This window comes from Ahaetulla prasina, chromosome 1 (genome assembly GCF_028640845.1).
Source record: "Ahaetulla prasina isolate Xishuangbanna chromosome 1, ASM2864084v1, whole genome shotgun sequence".
Classification (NCBI taxonomy): Eukaryota; Metazoa; Chordata; class Lepidosauria; order Squamata; family Colubridae; genus Ahaetulla; species Ahaetulla prasina.
This window is the reverse complement of record NC_080539.1, coordinates 210,678,175-210,705,674: the sequence shown is the minus strand read 5'-3', so window position 1 is coordinate 210,705,674 and position 27,500 is coordinate 210,678,175. Positions and strand designations below refer to the sequence as shown.

The window sequence follows — 27,500 nt, the reverse complement described above, 5'->3', positions numbered from 1 at the left end:
TGAGTCTCTGGATTACAGGTAGTCCTGGATTTACAACAGTTCATTTAGTGACCATTCAAGTTACACCAGCACTGAAAAAAGTGACTTGTGACCACGTGGGCTTCAAAAATTTTAGCAAGGGGTTCTCTGCCTGGTTGCTAGGTGGCTGTGGCCATGGTGGGTGTGGCTTAGTTGGCCTCCTGCATCACAGCGGTGAGGGCGTTTTTGCCCTTCCCTGGCTCCAGAGGCTTTTCTTGAGACTATGTGAAAATGGCCTCCCCAGGCTCTGGAGGGCCTTCCTGAACTTCTGGTAGGCCTGTTTTTCACCTTCCCCGAGCCTCCATGTGGACCCTGCACTTACCTGCATCCAAAACGGGCCACATGGGTACTCCTGGGAGGGGTGGGGTGGGTTGGGCAGGGCCAGCCAGGAGTCAGATTTGGGGGTTCTTTGAACTGCACAGAATCTTAGCTAGAGGTTCTCCCGAACTCCTGCAAACCCACAGCACCCAACCCCTGCTTGTGACCATTTTTCACAGTTACAACCTTTGCATGGTCGTGCAATAAAAATTCAGATGCTTGGCAACTGGTTTATACTTTATGACCATTGTGGTGTACCCAAGGTCACACGATCCCCTTTTTTGACCTTCTGACGAGCGAAGTCGATGGGGAAGCCGGATTCGTGTCGTAACCGGGTTACTAACTTATCAACTGCAATGATTCACTTAACAACTGAGGCAAGAAAAGATCGCAAAATGGGGACCAACCTCGCTTAACAAATGGCTCACTTAACGACAGAAATTTTGGGCTCAGTTGTGGTTGTAAGTCGAGGACTACCTGTAGTCACATTCTCTTTGCCTAGCCTATCTCAAGGATTGCTGCATGGGCCCCTGGGAAGAATGGTGGAATGTAACTATGTGAAAAAAATATAAGTCTCTCAATACGGGTAGCCATTCTTAAGTGAGATAGACAAGTCCATTCAGAAACCCAAAATTGTTCTCTTCGTGAGCTGTGCAGATCTGAAGTACTTAATAACTAATTCCCTCAATTTACTTTGTCTCAGTAACTAATTCCCTCAATTTACTTTTGTCTCTTTCCTCTTCTTGCTCTCACTCAGTACTCCTTTTGTCTTCTTAAAACTCAGCAACTATTGTAAGAGTGTGCAGTGTGCTGTTGGCACTACAAGTGTAAGCATGCATCACCTGCAAATCTTCTATAAATCCAACATTTGGGAGACTGCTCCCAGATCAGAGTTTTGTTGCAATTAATAAGCATCATGCTTACCTGGTCTGAATGTGGAAATTATTTGTAGTCCCAGTATGCTCGTAGTCATGAACTGCAGCTGCAAAGATCATGGCTAATATTTCCAGTTCAGTGAGCCAGTGCTAATCAATAAAAACAAAAACCCATCATCTGTAATACAAATAGTTCACCCTTGCCAATTAAGATTGAGTGTTTTACATAATCCCGAGTTTCTCCAAGAGAGCAAGAAAACCATTATAGCTTACTCTTGCATAAGTTCTTTTATCAGATTCCCAGCAATATTAACAGAAAGGAACCCTAACGCTGTAGCTTTTGCCCTTACCATGATCCCAGTCAGAAGCATGATGCAATGTACAGTGTGGGTAACATCAGCTGCATGGATCAAGTTGTGGTAAGGATTTTTATACTTGCTGTAGCCAATTTCCAAAGCTTCTCCAAATGAAATAAGACTTGGAACAGGAATCTGAAAGAGCCAAAAACCAAAATAAAGAAAGAGGAGGAGGAGGAGGAGGAGGAGGAGGAGGTGGAGGAGGAGGAGGAGGAGGAGGAGTGGTGCTGGGATTCAACGAGTTCGCACCACTTCGGGAGAACCGGTTGTTAACTTTCTGAGCAGTTTGGCAAATTGGTTGTTGGAAGAAATCATTAGGGCAGAGAACCGGTTGTTAAATTACTGGAATCCCAGCACTGAGGAGGAGGTATCTCCAAAATCAACATGTCTGCAAGGTATGGAGATATAAAGGTTTGCATGATCGATTTTGCCAGTCCAGTGTCCAAATGTCACCAAAAAAAAGAAGACAAGTATGGTAAATGAATAGTCTGAAGTCAGTTTTGCACTTCCTAATAAAACAGAAATGTGAATACTTCCAGTTCCCAATGGCCAAGCTCTATCACTTTCAGGCCAAGCTCTATCACTTTCAGGCCAAGCTCTATCACTGACAGGCCAAGCTCTATCACTTTCAGGCCAAGCTCTATCACTTTCAGGCCAAGCTCTATCACTTTCAGGCCAAGCTCTATCACTTTCAGGCCAAGCTCTATCACTTTCAGGCCAAGCTCTATCACTTTCAGGCCAAGCTCTATCACTTTCAGGCCAAGCTCTATCACTGACAGGCCAAGCTCTATCACTGACAGGCCAAGCTCTATCACTTTCAGGCCAAGCTCTATCACTTTCAGGCCAAGCTCTATCACTGACAGGCCAAGCTCTATCACTGACAGGCCAAGCTCTATCACTTTCAGGCCAAGCTCTATCACTGACAGGTTCTGGAGAACCGGTAACGGAAATTTTGAGTAGTTTGGAGAACCGGCAAATACCCCCTCTGGCTGGCCCCAGAGTGGAGTGGGAATGGAGATTTTGCAGTATTATTCCACTGCCACACCAACCAAGCCATGCCCATCAAGCCACATCACACCCACCAAGCCACGCCCACAGAACCGGTAGTAAAAAATTTGGATTTCACCACTGCTTTCAGGCCATTATACTAAACTGAAGTGAGTCACCTCGTTATCTTTTTCTCACATTATCTCTATCTTTGTCTCTGACAAAGGAAACAAGAACTATGGTGATTGGTCTGGTCAGCTGGATGCAAAGGGAGTCCTTTGCTTCTTCCTCTAATGGCCAAATTATACCAAAAAGTCATGTTTCCCTTGTATTGTCAACAAATAAACACAGCAATACCATTGCTTCAACCTGAACCACACCAAACAGGCAGAGGAGAACCCTAGCTTGTTTCCAAGCTTTTGGAATTGAACAAGCTACAAATAAACCGGTCATGATTTTATGCAATCATTATAGAGTGCCAAAGAGTTCCAGCTGGGCTTTCAAAAACAACAAAAATAATCTTCCTGACAAGAACAGAGGAGACAGTACGTGTTGTTGTCTATTATAAAGCCTACAGAACTTCCCTTGAATTAATTATTGAGGAGAAACACTCCCCCCACCATCATCTTTACAGTCTAAAATCCTGGCCTTTGGCCTTTCAAATGTCGCCTCCTGTCCTTTGCTTTCCATGTTGCTTCTTATTCAAGGCACTGACCCATCATTGGACCTTAGCATCTGAAAGGAGACTCAGGGCCTGCAATATTTTTAGACGCTGGTCTTTCTCAGGTTCTGTTTCATGACAATATTAGGGCTGATTCATTCATTGGATTTCTCACACATGAAGATGTTGGATGCCGACTTGTGTCTTCTGCTCCTTCGTTCTTATGGCAAATGAACTTGCATGATACATAGGTGTTGTGCCTCGCCCGCCCTCTTCTCCTCAGCCAGGCCCCTCCCATCTCCTGCTATCTGAGCCAAAGACTGATAGTGAAGAAGAATGGCCTGGCATGCCTCCAGCCCCCAGCCCTGGCACCATACCCGGACAGAATGAGCAAACAAACCTCCCTCCTATAGCGTGTGAGCACGAAGCCAGCCACGAGCTAGAATTGCCAGCAGCAGAGCAAGAGGACGGAAAGACACAGTGGACGGATCCCCACTTCCAGAGAATGGAGAGGCAATGTCAGCAAAAGGAAGGGAGGGGCAGGCCTGGGTAAGTGCCGAGTCATGGAGTCATACCCCATGGCCTATATAAAAGATCTGCTTTTTGGCATTCCTTGAGTCAGGCAAAGTCTCATCTGGTTGCTGAAGTCACACCTTGGATTCCTGCCTGCCCTGAGAACTCTGACAGGAATTTGGCAAAGCTGCAGAGGCTTCGTGGCCACGCTTGATACAGACTTCCCAGACCCGTCGGAGGAGGAGTGGGACACGACAATAGGCAAGACTATACCCCTAGTTCATCTCACCAAAACAGCCCAGAAGCATGGCATAGATGGAGCAGGAAGGCTCGCCATTCTTTCTCTGATATTTGATCATTAAAAAAATTATTCCACCTATTGCAAGCAATCAAATGGAATGGAATGCATACTAAATTATCTCCGTATCTGAGAATGTATTGCAATTGTACACCACTGCTATTCTGGACTTCCTTTTCCCTTACTGGTTGCTATGTGCTTTTGAATCTGCTAGAGAGACATATGAGAGGGAAGGGGAGGACAGGTGGGGACTGTCCACTTCTCAAGGCTACTGAGGAAATAAGAAAGACCAGGTACCCTTTGTCTTTTAAATATGTATTTGTAGAGAAAAGTTCTCACCTTGAAACGGCTCAATAAATCATATCTGGTAAACAATTCATACATCATAAATTTCAGACTGTGGCCTCCGCTTGCTTCGTTTAAGGAAAATACATCAAATGACCATTTGTCAACATCCTAAAAAATAAGGAAGAGGAGAGATGCTTACGGATTTTCAGATTTTTCAATATTTTTCAGATAGTTTTATAATTTGCTTAAATATTATTAGATTATACAAAGTGCTATTTGAGCAATATCTGTATGTATGTGTGTGTGAGTGTACATACATACATACATACATCACCAATCTACTTAATGGTTTGTATACATGCACAAGATTTTGGTACACCTAAGCTTTTTGCATTCAGTAGGTATTCATTCATTGGCTATTAAAATATCCTCCACTAAAAATCTAGAAATGCTTAAGCCTGACTACACAGGTAGTCCTCAATTTACAACTGTTCATTTAGTGACTGCTCAAAGTTACAATGGCACTGAAAAAAGTGACCATTTTTCAAACTTACAACTGTTGCAGCATCACGAGATCAAAATTCAGACACTTGGCAACTGGTTTATATTTATGATAGTTGCAGTGTCCCGGCGATCACATTTTGAGACAAGCAAAGTCAATGGGGAAGACAGATTCCCTTAACAACTGTGGCAAGAACAGTTGTAAAATGGGGCAAAATTAACTTAACAACTGTCTCGCTTAGCAGCAGAAACTTTGGGCTCAATTATTGTCAAAAGTCGAAGACTACCCATATTCTATTTTATATTATTGACTGAGTGACTTGCTTCTCAGAAGAAAAGATAATTCTGCCTTGCCTCCACATGGGACCTACAATAAAAAGCCAGTCAACTTTCTCTGACAGTATATTCAGCTCCTATTAGGCCATTTCCGAAGTTTTCCTTCCCCACCTCGGTGTTTTTGCTAAGGAGATAGCATTTCCTTCTTGTGTATGGCCAATGCTTTTCCAGCTATATAAGCCCTGGAAAGAAAGACGATTAGCAGTATAGGATGTTGAGATCAGCAATATATCTGTGGGAGCCTCTCTCCCTTGCTGTTTTCCAGTATCTTCTCACTGCTGAACCACACTTGCAGCCTCACAAGCAGCAGCTCTCACAGCACAGCATTTCTTCATCGCTATTCACAGGGCCTATTGGGGGGCAGGAGTGTTGCCTATTTGAGAACCCTCAACGCTTGTGGTGCAGAAGTTGGACTAAAGTTTGGTTAATGGAGAAGGAAGCAGTAGAAACACAACGAACCTCCATCTCTGCAAATGAATTCTAATCCAGAAGGTCTAAGAGGAACGAGTGCTTAAAGCAATAACTTTCAAATATTGTTGAAACAATGTCTAAATGACCTTGCAATTGAAAAGAAAAAGCCATCACAATCACAAGGCTTTTGGGAATGGCTTTGGGATATATGTAGTTAAAGGGAAATATTTTGATTAATCTTGAAAAGTAGATGCATCCCCTGGGGATGTTTATCTAAAGCAATCCTAACATATAGATGCGTAAAACAAAGTTGTATATAAGCTTCAGTACTTTCAATTTATATCTAAATCCAATCCTTAAAAAGCTTGCTGTTGCAGCCTTTCATCCAACCACTCTGGCTGATTGTGCAATTCCAGGGCTATTGTATGCTGACGATGTTGTTATTGTGCCTGTGTCATAGGAGGGAATGAAGCACTTAGGATGTTATCTTTATTTTGCATAGAAGAAAAGCTAGCAATAAATTATTAGAAAACTAAAATCTTACTTTGTGCCCGGCATTGTCATGAAAGTCACTAATGGAAAATAAATGAGACTCCAGTTGAAAAAGTGTATACCTATTTGGAGTGCAATTTCTTGCTTTCTTATCCTGGCATGCTCTATTTTCTTATCTAGCAAGTGTTGCACAGCCAATTTCCACTGTTATTGTAAGATGTTATCATTCAATAGGTAAATTGGGTGCAGGAATATCCATCAAAATAATGGATGCTCCTGCAGTCTGCATGGTCTTTCAAGCTAAGATAGCCTCTCAGCTTCTTTATTGCTTCTGAATTGGTTCCTTTGCAAAGCTTAATATTATTGAAACCGTCCAAAATAAGTTTATTAGAGACATACCGATGGTTCCAAAATATATTAAAAATGCCATCCTATGTGTAGAGACAGGCATAATTTCATTGGATGCTGCACAATGGTTTCTTCTTCATACCATCTGTCTAAAGTTAATTCTACTTCCCATAAATTTGGCCCCTTTAGTATTTAGAGATTGTTTTAAATCATTCATGGCTTTAAAAAGCCCTTGCTAAAATTCAGTTGCTGGGCTTCTCCATGGAAAATCTGTGCTCACTAGGTTTTGATAATGCTAGAACCACCTTAAGCAATGAATTTGGAATACAAATAAGCTAAAATGGTGTGTCATACTCCAATATTTATCATTTGCATCCAAAAAAGGCTCACCCCAGTCTCCTATTCCAATTCTGAAATTTCATTAAGTCCTTCACATTAGTTAGGTTGGATTCTTTTCCCTCAGCAGTCCTTTCTGGACGTTTTAAGGATACTCTTATTTTATTTATGAGATTTTTTCCCGCCTTTATTATTATTTTTGAATAACTCAAGGTGGTAAACATACTTAATTCTTCCTCCTATTTTCACCACAACACAACCTTGTGAGGTGAGTTGAGCTGAGAGATAGTGATTGACTGAGCAAAAGTCACCCTAGTAGCTTTCATGTCTAAGGTGGGTGGGACTAGAACTCACAGTGTCCTGGTTTCTAGTCTGGTACAGCGGTGGTATTCAGCCAGTTCTATCTGGTTCAGGTGAACCGGTAGTGGCAGATGCAGGAGGCTCCACCACCCACCTGCCTGGATGTCATCACGTCCTGTTTTTTACACTCTGTGCATGCCCAGAGGTGTTGCGCATGCCCAGAGGTGACATGCGCAAGTGCATGAGTGCGCTCACATTTGCAAATCAGTAGTGAAGCTAAGTCAATACTACCCCTGGTCTGGTACCTTAACCACCATAACAAACTGGCTCTCATATTAGCCTTTGGTTATATTCATTTGGTTATGGTTCAACAAAAAGTCTAAAGCCGTATGCTATTCCCTATACAAGCATTCTATACAGACTCTTATATATCTTAGCCTAAAGAAATTTCTATTTAATACTCCTTTTTTAAAAAACAAAACAAAACCCAAGGCCTTAAAAATAACCTCTGGTTCACCCATTTTGTGCTACCATTTGTATGCTATGCAGCACCATTATTTAGATTTAAAACCAACTTCTTACAATAGAATTTTATTTGGATTTATTTTACTGCCTTTGTTCTTAAATTATTTTAGATTCTATTACACATTGTTTATCTGCTATACATATATATAGAAGGATGCAATAATTTTATATGATATTCTAGCCTTAGGGCTATAATAAACTTGATTTCAATTGCTTATGAATGATGAGGACCCAAATTGTTGGGGGCAATATGATGACTCTGTAAACTGTTTAGAGAGGGTTGTAAAAGCACTGCGAAGCGGTATATAAGTCTAAGTGCTATTATCATTAATCCAGAAATAATTACTTTATTTTCTTTCCATGGTCCAAGTAGGTACTCTTGTACACAATAAGTAAAGAAAATCTAATGTGAATTAATCGCATTGCTGAGATGGCTATTAGCCATGTTTGTGTTTGTAGCAATTTAAAATAAGCTGAAATCAGATAATTTACTATTATCATTATGAAATGGATAGACAGCATTCAGAAATACGCAGAATAATAGCCGTGTTTGCAGCAAGACTAAAGTAAATATAGAAATGCCAATGTTATAACTATTTCTTTATGAAACCAGATCAAGAACTTGAACATTGTTTTCCATGCAATTTATACAGGAAGGGGAAAATCTGATTCCTATTTCTCCCAATAAATTTATTGAGAGAGATTGAACTGTATTTTGTACAGTAGCTGAACTGAACTAACCTTAAAGGTTGCTATTACTTCAGCTGGATAAGCCAAACCAACCATGCTAGACGTTCTTCGATACATTCTATAAGAAAGAAATATGAAATAAGGCATTACAGGACGTCACAGTTAAAATGGCATCTTTATTCTCTGGGAGCAGTTCCAATTAAGTGTCATGAAAGCAGACGTAATATATAGCGAACTCTTAAGACCGCATGAAAGCAAGATACGTGGATTTTCAACCTGCCATCAACCAGTCAGATCTATTCTGTATCTATACCAATGGATGAATCGTATTCCCCTTTCAATCAAACCTTATTGCTAAAGGAGCCTGGCAAATGATAATTTAAGCAGAATATTACATTCTGTTTTCATATATGCAAGCATTACAGACCTTTCAAATATTAATTATAATGCGGATTAAACAAACGAGTGAACAAATCCATAAATAACAGAATCAGTATATGCTTGCTTAGCAGTTAACATTTTTTCTGTTCTCTTATTCCCTAAAACACAAACCACTAATCTCTTTCTGAGTTTTAAACTCATACTATTGTTTTCAGTGTGAATACCGAAAAGGCTTAAGAGAATTACAGTACATATTTATGCATACAATGGCACATATTCCTAAGTAAGTCTGAAGGCAATTATAGTCACAGAGAGTGCACTTTTATAAGCATTATCTTAAATATTCCTCACTGAGTTCAACAAGACTTCTTTTGGTGCCTTTACCAAAAGTGAGTGTTGATAAGTCCTTCATAAACCTTAGTAAAGTTACCAAAGTGGTTTGCCATTGTCTCTTTCCTAGGGCTGAGAGAGAGTAACTGGACCAAGATCATTCAGCTGACTTTGTGCTTCAGGCAGGACGATGACTCACAGTCTACTGGTTTGTAGTATGATGCCTTAACCACTACATTGAACTGGCTCTCCTCAACAACACTTACACAAGGGTATCTATATATTTAAAATTTTATATGCTTAGTCTCAATTTTGATGTAAAAACACACCCAGGCATGAAGTTTGAGTCGAGATTTTTCCACACTCGACTGCTAGTATCCAAGCTGGTTTAGCTGTTTAATACCAGTTTTGAAAAAAGAAGACCAAGTTTAAAATACTGTAAAGTAAAATAATTATTTCTTGCTTCTTGTGGCTCTTCATCAGGAGGATGATATTGGTTACACATTCACCTGCTGTCATCTAATTAATAAAGGAACAAAGCACACCTTTCCACAAAGATCCCAGCTTGTACAGCATGCACGATGCTTCGAAATTTTGGTTTCTCCTCCGGTCTCCTTTTGGACATTCCCATTTTCCTCGTAAAGGTAGATGCTAACCAATCTCGAACTTCCAGTGGAACGGAATCTGATTGGATATCTGATAGTTCATCCTCTGTATCCAATAACCTCCTGCATAGGCATATGTGGAAGACAGCACATAATAAGTACCAAACATTCAAAACTCTTAAGTAATTGGAATTATGTCTCAGTATCTATATAGTAACCATTCTTTCCACATGAATGTATGCAGTGAAGTCACCATTGCTCTATTGGATAGAATGCTACTTTATATCTTATTTGTTTTTTATTTATTTATTTTGTCAAGTACATATTAGATAATATATATAGCATTAATTGAATACATAAAGTGAATACAATTAAAAGGAACATTAGGAAAGGGAGGGTGGGCACGCTGGTGCTCTTATGCACGCCCCTTACAGATCTCTTAAGAATGGGGTGAGGTCAACAGAAGACAATCTTAGGTTAAAGTTTTTGGGGTTTTGGGATGAGACCCCAGAGTCTGGTAGTGCATTCCAGGCATTAACAACTCTGTTACTGAAGTCATATTTGAATTCATACATTAAGTCATATCAATTGACATCAAGGATTCATCTACCTTTATATTGTTTGTTTCAAGAATGAGCACTTTGAGCTTGTGGAATTACGTACTTCGATACTTTGCTTTTTTACTAGAACTTCAAGGGCCATAAACTAGAAATAAGTGCAAAGTAGAAGCTGAAATTTGGAACAGAGCCAGAAGCAAAATGGTGGCAGAGCCAACATCTACTGCACTTTCCCTCTCCTCACAAAATGAGCCAACATGTTATGAATACAAACCTATATCTGAAGTTTGGTATATGTCAATCTTTTAAAGATCAGGAAACAGTCCCCACAAAGATTATAGGAATCATATTTTATTGTTGGAGGGTACAATAACAGAATCTTGAAAGTCTGCCAGAGTCTCTCTCTACTACATCTTACGCCAAACAGAATTAATTCAGCTTATTTTGAGTTCTTTCCTGTGCTATCAATTTTCCTAGGACTGAATTATAATTTTTCCTTTGTTAATGGCTCATCTATTCCTTCATGAACATTATCTCCAGAGTCCTTTATTGTACAATCAGGCTTTCTGCCACAATTCTCTAAAATAGCATAGCAGGGTAATATAAAGTCCTTACTGAAGTACAGTAATAGAATAGATACTTTTATTTTAAGTAAGAAACACTGTCAGAGACATTTAATTATTATGTTAGTATGACCCACAACTACATTTGCAATTTTGGGGGGGGGAAATGGGAGCAGAAATCTTTGCAGTTCTATTGCCAAATATCAAGAGTAAACCCGATTAATTAGCCCATGTTTCCTTGTCTACCTTGACTCCATGGTTTCAGAATGGGGTCCTTCAGAATTAACTCAAGACTTTGATATAAAAATTACATGGACTATTATTCAGCTTCTGATCAAGACTGAAATGGATCCTCTACTTATTAGGAACTAAATGTTATATCTTGCCTTACTTGGTTGCAAGAAAAAAACAATGTGGTAACTTTCACAAGAGTTTTTCTTTGGCCAATAGCCATATTCGTGTTTCAACTATGTGAAGTCCCTCAGTAAATCAAACAGAGTGTTACAAACGTCTGCTCATCATGCTGCTTGTATCTCCCATGTATTTCCTTTTTAAAAAATAATTGTATTTAGTACTTGGAAAATGGAGTGGAGGAGATACAAGCAAAAGTGGATAAAAATGAAGATATGATTGTGAATAAACAAGATGATGTAAAGAGGCTTTCTTTAAAAGATTTGGATGAAATGCCTGAACCTGCGTTACAAGAGGTTGTTTCCCGAACCAATAAAATACATAGGGCTAATGCTTTACAAGAGCTTTCTTTCCGGATTGAGGAAATATATGGTAGTAACTTGTGGATTGTTGGACAAAAGGAACTATTAGGAGATATTTTTTAAAAAAAAATAATTTTTATTTCCATTTTCCAACATCATATTTATGTACAAACTATTATCCATCATTAATCATTAATTTTTATTTATTACTGATTCAGGCCTGCCCGACTGCCACTTCCTTTCTTCACAACCTCCCTCTCTACCCTCTAATACTTTCCCATCCTTCATCTCCTTCACTTTACTACTTCCTCTCCTCCTTCTCCACTCCTTCCTTCTTCCACCCTATCTAACCCTCTTATTCCCTCCTCCTTCTCAACTCTTTCCTACCTACTTTCTTCCCTCCTTCTACTCCTCTCTCCTTTTCTTTCTGAAATGGCAGTCGAGCAGCCCCAATATCATTTTAAATTTTAATTTCATATCTTCAAACATTACTGTACGTTAATAACCAATCCATGTATCATTTTCCCCTCCTTTCCCCCCTCCTCCCCCTTCCCCCCCCCAGACGTCCTAGAGCAAATACCGGGTATTATGACCAACAATCACAAGCTAAAATATACAAAATATACATAAACTCCCACACTCAAAAATTTAAAACTCTAAATCCCCTCACAATAAAAATAAAGAGATAAGAAAGAATAATAAAAAAGAAAAAAGACAAGAAACAATACCAACTTCACATATTACTTCTTCTTACAATCCATTTTTAAAATTGATCCATCTTCTCAAATTCAAATTTTCCCCCCTCTTATATACTCCTTCAAATTTCATAAGTCCATTTCTTGAATTACAGTCCTTCTTCCCGAACTCAAATTTTCATCAGTTATATATTTCTTCAATTGTTGTAACATTTAATGTCCGTTCTTCTTACAACCCATTTTAAAAATTAGTCCATCTTCTCAAATTCAAATTTTTCCCCCACTTGTATATTTCTTCAAATTTCATAAGTCCATTTCTTAAATTACAATCCCGCTTCTCGAACTCAAACTATTAGGAGATATTGTGATTGACTTTTCAAAAGGAGTAACGAAGGAAAGACAGAGACTAATGCATCAAAAAAATGGCAAGAGACAAAAGTATTACTCTTGAAAGAAGTTTTTTCTGAAATATTAACAGATAAAAATATTAGCGTTCCTGAAAGACTATATGCAAGAAAGATCTGGAAGAAATGGGTTGATTATATGTTTGATATATATCACAAAAGACTAGATATTTGGACTCATATTGGATTTTTTTTTCTTTCTCTTTTCTCTTAAGCTTGTATATTAAGAAAAATGGCGATGGTCAGAGGAGAAAGGACTAAAGTTGAATAGAGATTGTAATTTGCTGTATCGAAATTATGTAATGTGTTGTACTGAATTGTAAATAGAATACTCTCGAAAGACTTTATGTAAGAAAGATTTGGGGGGAAAATGGGTTGATTATATGGTTTATAGAAGCTACAAGGGAGATATTCTCTGAATTGGATTGGATTATTATGCATTAGCTGGTTTTAAATACTTTAGGATTAATCTGCTGTATTGATTTATATATTTTACCAATGTTAATTGTTATGTCTTGAAGGATTTTGATTATGTAAGGGGGAAGTCAGAGCCAGAGAGGAAAAAATTTGTATAATTGTTTTGGAATAATTTAGCTTATGTTTGTGTTTGAACTATACCTTATGGGTGTTCTGGGAAGTCTTTTAGCGAATGATTGTTTTTTGAACTATACCTTGTGTTTGTTCTGGGAAGTCGGGGGGGGGGGGGAGGAGGGTGGTTTTAGAGGGAGGGGGAGGGGAGGGGATGGAGTGGGGGGGAGGGGGGAAAGGGGGGTGAAAATTTTTGTAAAAACTTTTTCAATAAAAATAATAATAATAATTGTATTGCCTTTTTAATAAGGATAGTAAAAACTAATGCAAACCACACCATTGTGTAAGAGTAACCAGAATATCGTTTAATGGAAAGAGTAAGGCAGGGATTCAGGGAACAGAATAGGGTTGTCATGAAAGGGCAGCAAATTATTTACTCTTTTATTTCTTAGAAGTGCATTTTTACAGCAAGGGGTCAGGAGAAATATTGTGAGATTTTTCTGCCTCAGGGGCCAAAATAATTGGATTTACTTTGGAACGCATGCACCATGATGGCTAAAGGATCAGTGTGTATGCTCCTACTGTTGCTGTACTTCAGGTAGCAAACATTTCCCATTACTTGTATATTAAATTATTATACATCGATATTCCCAGACCCCCATACGTATCATTAAGGGCTCAAATTGGGATTCTTATACATGTTATATTAATGGCTTTGTAGGGTATTTCCCAGAAGAAAAATGAGTTCCCAACTTTGTGACTGTGTTTCCCCCCCCCCCCCAGGTACAAACTTTAAAAAAAAAATTAGATTAACATTTACTCAGTTTGTTAAGAAAATCAGTATCCATATAGGAAACTTCACATGAGGAAGCCTGCAGAGACGATGAAATCCATTAGAAAAAAAATTAAATAAAGTAAAAGAAAATGGTTTAGGATATGCAGAAGCATTAACATTTACTACATGTACAAACAGAAAGGAAGAAATTATCATGAATTATTTTGGCCTCTACTGGAATTGGTGCAAAAATCCCCTTAAAGAAATACTATATATTATAAGGAGAAATCAAAAGGCTCCAACTTACCGAAACTCAATACATATGGCTTTATGTTACCTTATTAGGGCATATGCTTCTTTCATTGAAATGGTGTTGATTCTCATTGTCCATTGAGCATATATAGATGTTTCTAATAGGCCTCAGGTACAGCCCTGTTAGTTGGCAAGGAAATTCCCCCTCACACGGCACAATCAAGATCTTTCTAAAGCAATAGCAATAGCATTTATATACCACTTCATAGTGCTTTTACAGCCTTCTCTAAGCAGTTTACAGAGTCAGCATATTGCCGCCAACAATCTGGGTCCTCAAAAACATGTTAACAACTTTATCTCTTCTCTCCTCTCCTCTCCTCTCCTCTCCTCTCCTCTCCTCTCCTCTCCCCTCCTCTGCTGTCTAACTTGTTATCTTCCCATGTTTCACATGTAGCATCAGCATACGTTACTGGCTACTCCCTATTCTGGCTCCAGTTTTTCCTTCTTGAAGTTAAGATTTCCCCCCCTCGATTTTCCAGGATCAGGATGGCCACAGAATAGTAACAAGGCTAATGAGATTGCATGCATCAATGCTACTTCAGAGTTACCAGAATGTTCTCTAATGTTTGACATTTTTTTAAAAAAACACAAAACTAATAGTAGGTTTATGTTAAAGTATTAATTATCAAGACGCTAATTCCCACAAAATCTTCTATCACTTTGCAAACATCTTGTTAGTCAAGAAGAAAAAAGAAGGAATTAAAATGGCTGTCAATGTATTCTTTTTAAAAAAATGCAACTTTGTTAATTTTTAAAAAACTAACCAAAGCTAATATTTATAATAAAAAACGAAGGAGAAAAAATAGAAGAAAAAGCCAAAAGTACAGAAAAAAATGATAAAGCTTTTGGTTTTCTTTACAGCAGTTATAGATATAGATATAAATTTTTATCCGATGGCTACAGCATGCCTTATATTTTTCTATATCTATCTTTTCTAATCATCAAAGCCATATATAATAATTTCCTCTTTTTTCCCCCTTGTTTCACCTAAAAAGTCTACAAAGGGTTTCCAGTCAGCATTAAAATTAAATAATATCATTTCCTTGATCAAAGCTGGCAGTTTGGTCATCTCAGCAAATTCCATCATCTTCCAACATTACCCACAAATTCCTCCATTGCGGTAATGTTGAATCTTTCACCTTTGTATTTATAATAACCTAACTGCAATTATTGCAATTTTTCCCCACTATGCTGATGATTTATTCTAATGTCTATTTTCCTCAGCTATTTAAAATGAGAAAATTCATAATCAATAGCTATTTACTAAACAGATCTGACTGCTTCCTTTATGTGAGCAAGGTCAAAGAATTGCTACTGTATAAAAGGGAGATAACAGGCTGGTTCTCATCAATATATTTAATGCAATATTTGGTGAGGCCAAACATGTACTAGCACGTCCTCATAATATCACTTTATTTTATTCCCCAGCCCACATTTAAGCCAGAACTATGCTGAGTTACTCTCTGATGTCCATAATAGAAGTTAGTCTACAAAGAAGAAGAATCTTATTAAAGATTAATTTTTGAATTAACAGTAAAATACAAAGTTGGTTAGAGTTCCAAGTCTTGAACTTTCTAATCAAAGAAACATTATTATTTGAATTTCTGAACTATTTTAATTTAAATGTTCTTCATAATCCCATTTCCTCCTAAATTTCAGCAAAAAGAAAAATATAATCATGTCTTATTGATTTTTCTACTAAAAAAATAAATAAAAGCTATTTATTACTTTCTACACAAGTGAGAAATATATTTCAGAAATGCATAATGGGGTCCAGACTGTTCAAAGAATTTAATTGTCATCTGTTTTTACTCAGTGAGCGGGGCGGGGGGGGGGAGTCCTACACATTTACTTCTTTATGTAATAGACCTTCGACATACTTAAGACAGTGACATTCCAAGTACTGCTCAACCACATCTCAGTCCTTGGGGGAAAGTTCTACAGCTTACATTTCCAAGGAAATAAGTTCTACTGCTCCATCTGTAATTTACATTGAAAAGTTTTCTGCAAGGGAATAGCAGCACTGTTGTCATTTTCCATTTGAGCGCCAGCTCCATGTTTGAGGGGATTCTGAGTAAAGTGCACTCTCACAGACTGGTATCTGACTTGGCACTGTAGTGTTATTCTAATCCCTCAAGAAATTATATCTGAGTCTTACAGGTCGGTACTGAAGGAACCTATATTCCTGGCCTGTGTCCCCTTTCCTCCATCTTTTAAAAAGTGAATTCCAGGCTCATCCTTTATCAGAAAAGAAATGTTAAGATTGATGAAGAAAGCTGAAGTGCATGACTTTTTGGGTGAAACTACTAGTCATTCTAACATTTTGAGAAATAGCAAGCTAATACCTGGGCTTTCTCTAAAAGATTATGCTATTGATTTGGTTTATTTTAGTGCACTTAATTACTGGATTTAATAAACAGAGTTTATTGTGGATTATTTAAAAGATAGCAGTTTAGTTTAAATTAGTGGTACTTAAACTTTCACATTTCATTCCCATCACTAATAATTGTAATGAAGTATTTATCTCTCGCAAAGATGGAAACCCAAAGGGCACTTTGTTTCAAAGGCATATTACATGTTTCAAAGGGTTCTACTCTATTTACCAGTTTACAATAAATATTAAGGACATTAAAACTCACAATAATGCAGCTGACAACAGAGCTGTAAGTGAGACTAAGAGTGATTGTTCACTAGGGCTGAAACAGTATATATCATTGTGGAAACAGTCTTCTCAAAGCACAAATCAAGAAATGTGTCCATAACATGAGGGAGGAATAACTGGGGCTGAAACAGTATTTGTGGGAGCAGTTTTTCCCTAAATGTGAAATACCCAATTTAACCCAATTCAACCCAGCCCAACTCAACTCAACTCAACTCAATTCAACCCAACCCAACCCAACCCAACCCAACCCAACCCACCCAACCCAACCCAACCCAACCCAACCCAACCCAACCCAAACCTCCCATTCAAGTAATGGTAGAAAAACAACAAATGTTGTTTTATTTTGATTCCAAAGCCTTTCCAAAGTTGCTTCTTCTGCTGAGATATTTAGTTTTTTAGCTGCAGAGCATTCAACTGGAGGTGAGTGACTCCGCCCTTCTTCCCTTCTCTTGGGTCTCTTTCTGATTGGGGAAGAGAGTTGCATCCCATCTCTAACATTTTATTTATTTATTTTATTTATTTATTCGAATTTTTATACCGCCCTATCTCCTGAAGGACTCAGCCAGATAAAACATTATAATAATACAAGTAAAAACAACAATTAAAAAACTTATTAATTAGGCCGAATTAAAAATATCACTAAAATAATATAAAACCCCATTAAAAACTAAATTTAAAACTAAAACCCTAGGCTAGCCCTGCGCAAATAAATAGATGTGTCTTAAGCTCGCGGCGGAAGGTTCGGAGGTCAGGAAGTTGGCAAAGCCCTGGGGGAAGCTCGTTCCAGAGGGTGGGAGCCCCCACAGAGAAAGCCCTTCCTCTGGGCATCGCCAGCCGGCACTGCCTGGCGGACGGCACCCTAAGGAGTCCCTCTCTGTGAGAGTGTACGGGTCAGTGGGAGGCGATCGGTGGCAGTAGGTGGTCCCGTAAATAACCTGGCCATATGCCATGGAGCGCTTTAAAGATGGTAACCAAAACCTTGAAGCACACCCGAAAGGCCACAGGTAGCCGGTGCAGACTGCACAGGAGTGGTGTCTCATGGGAGCCACGAGGGGCTCCCTCTATCACCCGCGCAGCTGCGTTCTGAACCAACTGAAGCCTCCGGGTGCCCTTCAAGGGGAGCCCCATGTAGAGAGCGTTGCAGTAATCCAAGTGAGATATCACGAGCGCATGAGTGACCGTGCATAGGGCACCCCGGTCTAGGAATGTCTGTGTATCACCTGTGGCTCATGTAGTGCTGCATGGAAAATACTGACTTGAATAACACAGTCAAGGAAAATCTTGTCGAATGTTTTATATAGTCCCTTTGCTCTTGCCAAGAATTCTTATTTTACAAGGGGAAAGTTCCCATAAATATGTTAAGTATATGGCAGGCACCAGGTGAATGCCACTGCTTCATGGTCATTATGTCAAGTAAAAATACCAACATGTTTTATAATAAATACTTAGGTTTGCATTTATATGCAAATAATTACCATAAATATTGTCTATGGGTCAATGATGGAATTGAGGGTGAACCTTTGAATATTTATTGAGGACACTCTGCTTTGAAATTTATTTATAATGTCAGTATTTTCCAACATTTTCCCTTGGGTCTCTTAAATTCTGAAGAATTGCCAGTAAACATCTCAACATTCACCACATAGCCAACAATTATTAAGCCACCATCTTTTAATATAAATGTCAGATAATAAAAAAAATGTTTGTTTTTTGGCTTTTATTTTTACCAACCGTTGCCCCAAATCAGCTGGGAAACCTGTTTTGTTGTTTAAATGTTTTTTCTGTATTCCAGAAAATATTTTAATAGTTTCAATATGTGGAAACAAAACTAGTTTTTTTAAAAAAAAATGTGTACTGACATGGAACATTCCAAGTCTTCATGAAATGTCATATGTTGGTGATAGGCTTTTGAAACTCTCTTGCAACCTAACCCTAAAATGAAACATTTAAAGGGTTTATATCAAAAATCAGTTCTTTTAAAATGCAAGCCATCTATTCCACCTTAAAATATATTTTGTGCCATGCCAAAGATAAATGAATAATAACAACAACAACAAAATTTAAGGAAAATGCTACAACTTGAGAAATTGATCCTTCTGTCACACTTATTTGTTCTGATTAATAGACACCCTGTAAGAGGGAATGCAATTACCTTCTCCAATATGTTTACTGTTCAGAATACTAATTTTCTCATTACCATGCTTACAGTCAATCAGCAAGGATTGCCCAACAATTTGTTTTGCCTCTTCTATCTTCTTCCCAAAATGTCTCTTGACGGAGAAACTACTTCTCACCGTATCATCTTCCTCTTCTTCCCTTCCCAGATTCTATTCAGTAAGCACTCATTTTGCCCCATTATTTTGTTACCTGTGACATGAGCAATGAGCAACAGCTCTCCCATCCCTTCTGAAGGGTTGAGCAGATGTGAAGGAACGTATGCGTCTGTCATTCATAGGCAGTTGCATTCATATGTCTGTGAATTTTAATGCACAGCAAAGCACAGAACAAGAAGTTGGATCAACCAATCAGCATGCAGGACATGCACCTCCATAGTTAGGATTTGGGAGGTTTTTGCATTGTCCTATCTACAACCCTCTGCAGTTTACGCATCAACTCCTTTGCAGTGTAGGTATGTGGCACTGGTTACAGGCAGTTGTGTGCAACTCTAAATCAGTCTTAAACTGCTGTGCTGCTGTGGTTATAGTTCTGACATAATTCTGACTAGAAGTTAAAATCCTTGTAACCTACCTTATCATCAAAAGTAAGGAATTGTGGAAATTCAGACCATAATTGAAGAGCACCCGTTGGGGCTGGATTAAATTCCAGAATGCAACTGTTTGTGAATACTATAATATAGAATTCTTTTTTTAAAAAAAAAATCAGTTTTCAGTTCTCATAGAGGTAATAATATATCACAAATATTTATTCCTCTTGTTCCCTATGTATTATTTCTAGAAGCATAATATTTAGTATGTAAATATACATAAGGCATTCATACAAAGTAAGCATATAATAGTCCCTTCAATAAACCTGACTGCCTGGAATTATCAAAAGGTCAGATCTTCAATTAAATAAGGAAATAGGCCCAGATGGACCAAAACATCCAAATGACACTGGAAACAGTCATAGTTGAAAGTACATTTTGTTCTGATTTAAATGTTCAAGATCAAGATACCAGAATGTACAACTTAGGTCAAATTTGATCTGACATCTGAGAAGATTTTGTTTCCTGGGCCATCCTAAACTTGATTTCAAGTAATTATAAATGAGAGATGAGAAACTGACTGTGAAATTATTTCAGTACAATTCAGATATGTATTAGACAAATTATAAAACCTTATTTATAATGTGCAAAAAGTAATTTATTGCAAGTATTCGAAACACATCTTTATGAAAAATAACATATGGCATTCTTCGCCTACTTTGCATTTGTGTATTATCCTACAAACCTTTAAAAAAACATATTACTGCCCCTAAAAAGATGATAGGAGGAATGAATGGAGATTGAAAGTCGTTCTAAAAACTCACCTGGTTTCATCAATGTATACTGCCTCCAGAACAGATGCTGCATATTCAATGTTCTTCTTCAGTTCAACCACGTTCACATCACCTTTCTCCAGCTGCTTCACCAAACATCTTAGTCTGTTGAAAACAAAAATATAAATGAGGAGTGACAAAAACCGACAGCCCTTTTAGGAGGCCAAATAAATGAGCCTAAAGTGTAGTTAGCGACAAAATCTTTACATATTTACTCAAATGGTTGTAGATTCCTCAGTCACTTGGCTGAGACCGGCGGTGTAGAAAAAATAAAATAAAATAAAGTGAAGTGAAGTAAAAGTTAAAAGTTAGTTATAAGTTATAAAAGTTGTAAGTTATAAGTTAAGTTAAAAGTTAAAGGTTAAGTTAAAAGTTAAAAAAGTTGAAAGTTGAAAACTGAAAGTTAAAAGTTAAAAATTAAAAGTTAAAGGTTAAGTTAAAAGTTAAAAGTAAAAGTAAAATAAATATTGCAAGTTTGAACATTCTCCAACCAGATACATGGATTTCCTTCACCAAAAGTATGCAATGGTGTCCATTTATTTCATGGACAGTTTACAAATTACCCATTCTATAGAAATGAATGAGAAACATTAGAGCTTTTAAAGATGTACAAGCATCCATGATGATTATTCTCACTCTTGACAAATGGATGACAGCCAAGACTAAAGAGTGTATCACCCTGTGTATGTAATTGTGTGAATTGAATTTAAATTGAAAATGCGGCAGAGAAACATTTTGGATCTTCTTCAGTTGTATCCTTTAGTTTCTCTCACGTTGGTTGCTGTTTACCCCAATGGGGAGAAAGTCAAGCTCTGTTATTGGATCCATTATTTCAGGGGATTGGAAAACTTCATAATGTGATTTGGTAAAGGTAGGTTCTAACAATATATTTTCTTAGTAGTGACAGTCACACTTCAGACTATTCTAACTCCTGAGGGACAAAGTGCACCCAACCTAATTCTACACTGAAGAATGGTTTTCAGGACTTGATTATTCTGCAGTGCATTTGGATTTTGCCATATTTTAAATGTCATTTGCTAGTTATTAGTTTGTGAGATGCATATCCTACTTTTTAAAAGTTCAGGAACTTCAGGTGGCATGCAAAGCTCTATCTTCTCATTTTCCTCCACAACTACCAACTTGTGAACAGGTTGGGCCCAAAGTTTCTGATATGTTTACACATAATCTTGATTCCAAGGAAGCAGGTGGTACATACAGTCTTGTACAAATAAACAAAGAAATCCCTTCCTCCCATATGAGGTTAGCTAGATGCAGAGGTGGGCGGCACATGAATTAACAACCAGTTCGCCTAAGCATCAAAAATGTGAGTGCACGTGTTTGCAATTTGTGCATGTGCTTTGCTCACATGTATACTTGCACACATGCACATGGCTTAAAAAACACGTCTAAATAGGATGGCATAGCGCAGGGGTGGTGGGTGGGCCACCCACCCACAGGTCACAATTACCAGTTTGCCCGAACTGGCAGCAGCCCACCACTGGCTAGATGTAGCTGACAAAGAGCAACACTGTGGTACATCTTTGTTTGGAAATACCATCATCAATATTTTACTAGAAATAATAAACAATGCACTTGAACTAAAATGATCTGGTTTGTTCTCCAGGAAAAAAAAATGTTTATACAACTGTGTTGAACATTTTCCCCACGCCTACAGGTGTTTCCACTGTTTGTATTCACAGCTATATAAAGCAACAAAACGGGCTGTCACTTTAGCATTTCGTTTGTACTCCTGGTATAATTTTGTTCTTCTGTTTATTTTGGTCAGGTGCATTGCTTGGCATTTCTTTTTGCCAAGCAATTTCTGTGGAGGGAGTTTTGACTTTTTTAAAAAAACAAACAAACAGTAGAAAGAATAGAACAAATACACTTAATGGAACCTTTGAGATACGTCATTTGTAGCACTAAGCATCTTGATAACTAACTTTTTTTTTTTTTTTAGCATTCCAGCATACTGCTACAGCTATTCTGTGAGGACCTTTCAGCTCCACTTCTGGATAAATGCAGATGATGAGTTTGTTATGCATGAAATGTTGGAAAGTTTGCTTGTTTATTAAATCAATAAAGCAGCTGGTCGATTTCAAGCTTTGCTCCACTTTGACTCAGTGTATTTTATTTTATTCTCATCCCTAATTGCTTATCTGTCTGTCATTTTGATATGAAAACACAAGCCAGCCCAAGGCATTTTCCAGTCTGAGAGGAGCTTCCTATCCAGTTGCCGACAGAATCAACCTGTTAGATTTTGTTTAAATACTTTTCAATCACCTTAGGCTACAAATCTGTGCCACAGTTGAGGATTATTTTTTTATTTATTATGTTTATATATCACCCATCTCTAAAGATTCCAGGCAATTAGCATCTAAATAAAAATAATAATATGATGGTAATCAAAACAAAAATATACAATAATGGTATACAGAATGGTATGGTATGGTATGGTATGGTATGGTATGGTATGGTATGGTATGGTATAGAATAGAATAGAATAGAATAGAATAGAATAGAATAGAATAGAATAGAATAGAATAGAATGAGTTGGAAGTGACCTTGGAGGTCTTCTAGTCTTGCTCAGGCAGGAAACCCTATACCATTTCAGACAAATTGTTCTAGAGGTGACAAATGGTTGAACTAGAGGTGACAGAAACATATATGAGGTTAGAAATGATCTGTACATCTTTTAATCTCTACATGGTCTTTTAAAGATAAATTTTTGTTGCTCTGTGAAAAGATGAGCCCGGCATATTCCACATGCATGGGTTGTTTCTGAATCTCCTTTTTTGATCTGGTGAAGAGGTGAAACTCAAATATCTCTTCATGAAACAAGTCCTATGGACAAAATCATCCCATAGGTAGACTAGAAATCATCATAATTTGCAATATAACAAGATTTGGAGGACAATGGTGCTGAAGAACTTGGTAAGACTATTGACCCTTTTTATAGCATACTGGTCAAAAGACATTTGGCCAAGTGGAAGCGTGCCAGAAGTTTTCCATACATCAGGAAAACAAATAAACAAAAGTTCAGTGTCACTATTAATAAGATTTTATTAATTTTGGTAAGATCAGAACTCTGTTCTTGCTCAAGCATCATGACCATACAAATTTTGGGTACAGAGGGACATTTTAACTGAGATGCAAAATTACAGTTCATTAATTTCCTGTGAGAAAATTAGTTTTACATTTCTGCATCTTGTGTGAAAAATTAAACCACACTGGTGGATTCCCTTCAGCATTATTCATGCCTAGATAGAAAATAATAATTGAAAATAATGAACCTCACGAGCCCTTCCTCCAGGATTCCACTAGACTTTTGCTCAGTATCTGAGAAAGCTTGATTAAATGTTGTAGATGAAATATTAAAAAGCTACGCAACATCGCCTAATATTCCAGCTGTCAGAAATACCATATCACTGAAGCACTTTCTGCCTATTTATTAATGTAAAGGACCAAAGTTCAGGTTTGCAGGTCAACTTCCCTGAGTAAATCTGCAAAAGCCAGCCTTTATCATAAGACAGAGGGAAGCAATCTCTCCAAACAGCCAATGCTAGGCAGTTGCTGGAGGTTATGGTAGAGACCACCTTGAGTCTTCCCCTTGGTAAGGAGATTAGTAGAAATGCATAATCACCAAAGCTTATCTGCTATGCCATGCATGGGGAATGCTCATGTCTCTCTGTTAGTGTTGAAGGAATATGTATTGGTCAGGTTTCTTTCTATAGATGGAATGGGTGGAGACACTATCTTACCTTTAAATTTTAGGCAATAAAATGTGTGAAGATGTTGGTGGTACTCCTTTGTGTGAATGGTTCTTCCCATTTATCTCAACAAAAGAAACAACTAAAGATACTAGTTGCCTCGGAGTTGAAGCTGCTTTCTCACATGATGTTGTGACCCAGGCCCAAGTAGGTAGTAGGAAACTCAGTCAGTGTAAAAACAAAAAAACTTTATTAGAACAGCTGAGAATTAACTCATCCTCAGAGTAGTCTAACTAAATTAAAGCAAATTCCTCCCAACACAATTCCTCAGTCCTATCACCAACCTTGGTCCAATTAGGCAAACTGCCAAAGGCCTTTCTTGGCAAAAGTTCAGAAGACAGAGATATGAAACAAATGTAACAAGACAAAGCTATCAACGTTATTTTCCGGCAAAGATCCCAAACGCCGTTGCTGGTCTTTTAAGGCTTATGGGAGGGGCCAATCATCTCTTGGCCCTACTCCCGAGTCGTCCTCTTTGCTTTAGCTGCTCTTGCCTTCTGGCAGCTCTTCTCATGCGTGCATCCTGTTCCTCTGCCTCACTACTGTCAGCCTCTGGAGGCTCCGGAGTCTGCACATCACTCACTGATGGCCCTGGCCCCACTTCTGCCTCCGACACAGAGCCCTCATCCAGGCCTTCCCCAGCCTCCAGGACTGGCCCATGTTCTTCCTCAGCCTCGTCACTGTCTGACTCCATTGCCAGCTCCGCAGGCTGCTGGTGGACAACAACACATGAACAAAAGTGCAGAACTGGGAAGGTTACCTGATCCTAAATGCACAGTGCTTCCTCCCATGCCCAATTATTAACTGGATCACATAAACAAGGGGAGAGTATTCCTGCTATAGGCCAATCAAGGATTGCTGAGTAGATTTTAGCATGCTATAAGCCTCCTTGGGCATCACTGGATTATAAAACAAGACATGAATCTTTCAAACGTTTCCTCCATGAAATCAGCAGATGAACCCAGAGAACCACGAGTGCTCCCAAAGCCTTCCCAAAGCCATCCCACTGACTTTTGGATAAACTATTTCATGGAGTACAATACTTTGCCCATATATGTATGTTTGATCTCTAAACTCTAACTTAGTGTTGGATGTTGAACAATGGTTGGTTTTGCTATGATCCTCTATTCTTACCTACAAAAAACAGTTTTCCTTAGCAATGTCAACTTAATTCAGTAGGCCTAGAGTAAAGTACAATAAAGTGCTGGAAAAAATCCCCGTGCTTCTGCCTGGAACCACAACCATCAATAGCAGGGCTGTAAAACTCCCGGCTCATGGGCCGGATGTGTCACGCATTAGCCACACCCATACCCAGTTTAGCAAAGGGAAAAAAAGTCCCGATACATCATGTGATGCTGCTGTGACAATGTGAGTTTGACACCCCTGATCTACAGTGTGTGTACACATATCTGTACAGTCAAGTTATAAATATTTCTTTTTATAATTGTGCCATAGAAACCATTCTTTTTAAAAGAGATTCTATGGGAAGGATCTACTCTAGCCCCAGATAAATTTAGTCACTGTTTTTAGTTTGGACAAAGCTGTATTTTGGAAAACTATCTTTGTTTTTAAAAGCTTGAGAAACCATTTCCAGACAAACAAAACAATTAACCTTGAGTTATTGTGCAATTCCACCTTTCAGTTTGCTAATATTTCTACTCAGAAAAGCCAAATAATATTTCTGGATTAAGTTCCATTTTATGACAAAATACATTCATAATATGAGATACAATTTTATAATTTTATACCATTTTTTCTGACATTTCAGATCATTTGCCCTGCAATAAAATTTCAGGTAGATTAATTGATAACATAAAAATCTTACAATACTGTGTATTTAGTTATATCTGAACTTTTAACACTAATAATCGAAATTGTGAAAAATGTATTTCTGTACCTAGCTAAAATTTAGAAATTCTCTTTTTTAAAAAACATGCATTTTATCTAGCCTGAGACTGTTCTTAGAACTTTGAAATCTATATCAGAACATAAAAAGAGCTCGAAATAAAAATCTTATGGATTCCATCACATTCTTAGATGAATAAAATAATAATCCATGACAAATCTTGAATAATCTAATTCTGAACACCTTGCATACAAATTTCACTTGAACATCACATTTGCCAATTTCAGCTATGGATCAGTGGAATTCTATGGAATGTTTGGTCTGAAATGTTCCCTGGAATTTACTAGGAAGGGACCAAAGAGAAGAAAGAGAAAGTGATAATACGTCAGAACAGATTGAGGGCCTGCCATTTAGCTATTATTCTGTACAAATGAAGCACAGTTTTCTCTACCTCTTTTAGAGACAATAAAACAACTGCCATCTTGGATTTTGGGAGGGAGGAGAGGGCACTTTCCCTTGTTCACTGGCCATTGCTCTGTTTTCTTTTTCTTTTTTGTTTATTCAAGGGCCTTCTCTACTTTTCTTTTCATTTCTTACAATGGTTACTTCACTATATGTGGTGGGGGAGGGGTTGTAAGAAATAACATTTTGCAGAATTTCGTTACACAACTCAAGTATGTTCAGAGGAAAGATTTACCAACTGCCAATAGGCTGTGTATCCATTTTTCCTCTGCTTTGAATTCCCAAACAAATGTTAGAATTCTCTTTTTAACTGTCCCAGCTTGAAGACATCTGTTCTTCAAACCTGGGGTGAATTAGAAGCCAAATAATAATTCAGCACAATCTTAATAATATAAAAAGCACCATAGTGATATACAATAAATCAAAAGACCAAGTTAACATCTCCGTTATTCCATTAGTGCTTTGCTTATATAATACTAATCACCCTCGTCCACAGAAACAAACTACCCATTCCTGCCATATTTTCAATGTTTGCTTGTTATTATATATTTACACATACTCTCTCTACCTCAAACTCTTAACTGGTCCAGCACTGACAATGGCTAAAGAGAATTAGAATCCCTATTCTTTCTTTCCACACATTTATCTTATTAGACATGGAACAGCCTGTGATGGATTGGATTGGACTCTAGAGGCAGGCTAGGTAGTTTGTGTATTGGGCAGGGAAATAGATTAGATTATCTCCAAGGTCCTCTCCAAACATTGTAGTCTACAACTCTATGATTCTATTATAGGATTTGAGTAAGGTAGTGAAGGCATTGTTTGTTGTAATGTCCAGCACTTCTCCTTTTCTGTTGAATTCGTTCCTTTTGAATGGCTTCCAGGACAATGTTCCAATCATGTGTTTCACTAACCAAGTTCCGATGATGCCTTTGACATCCTACAGATCCTCCTATGTTAGGAATTTAAGTTCTCCCTGCTTGCTTCTGATAGTCTGTGCAATGGTGTAGGAACATCTGAGATTCATTAATGCTTCCTACAGGTTCCACTGTTATAATTTCCTCCCAATTTCAGTGCCCCCTTTCATTTTCAGTAATTTCTTCTAGT

At 37.9% G+C, this 27,500-nt stretch overlaps 1 protein-coding gene across 3 annotated transcripts in view; it reads right to left on the bottom strand.

The window, feature by feature from the left end:
* PDE1A (phosphodiesterase 1A) overlaps positions 1-27,500 on the bottom strand; it is a 189,072-nt gene that overhangs the window by 34,102 nt on the left and 127,470 nt on the right. For all 3 annotated transcript variants that reach the window (XM_058189323.1, XM_058189316.1, XM_058189333.1), the window contains exons 2-7: positions 20,307-20,420; positions 9,510-9,692; positions 8,305-8,371; positions 4,366-4,482; positions 1,562-1,702; positions 1,261-1,361 (exon numbers count right to left, since the gene is read on the bottom strand). In XM_058189323.1, the coding sequence (XP_058045306.1) occupies positions 1,261-1,361; positions 1,562-1,702; positions 4,366-4,482; positions 8,305-8,371; positions 9,510-9,692; positions 20,307-20,420 (723 nt within the window). The remainder of the gene's footprint in view (positions 1-1,260; positions 1,362-1,561; positions 1,703-4,365; positions 4,483-8,304; positions 8,372-9,509; positions 9,693-20,306; positions 20,421-27,500) is intronic.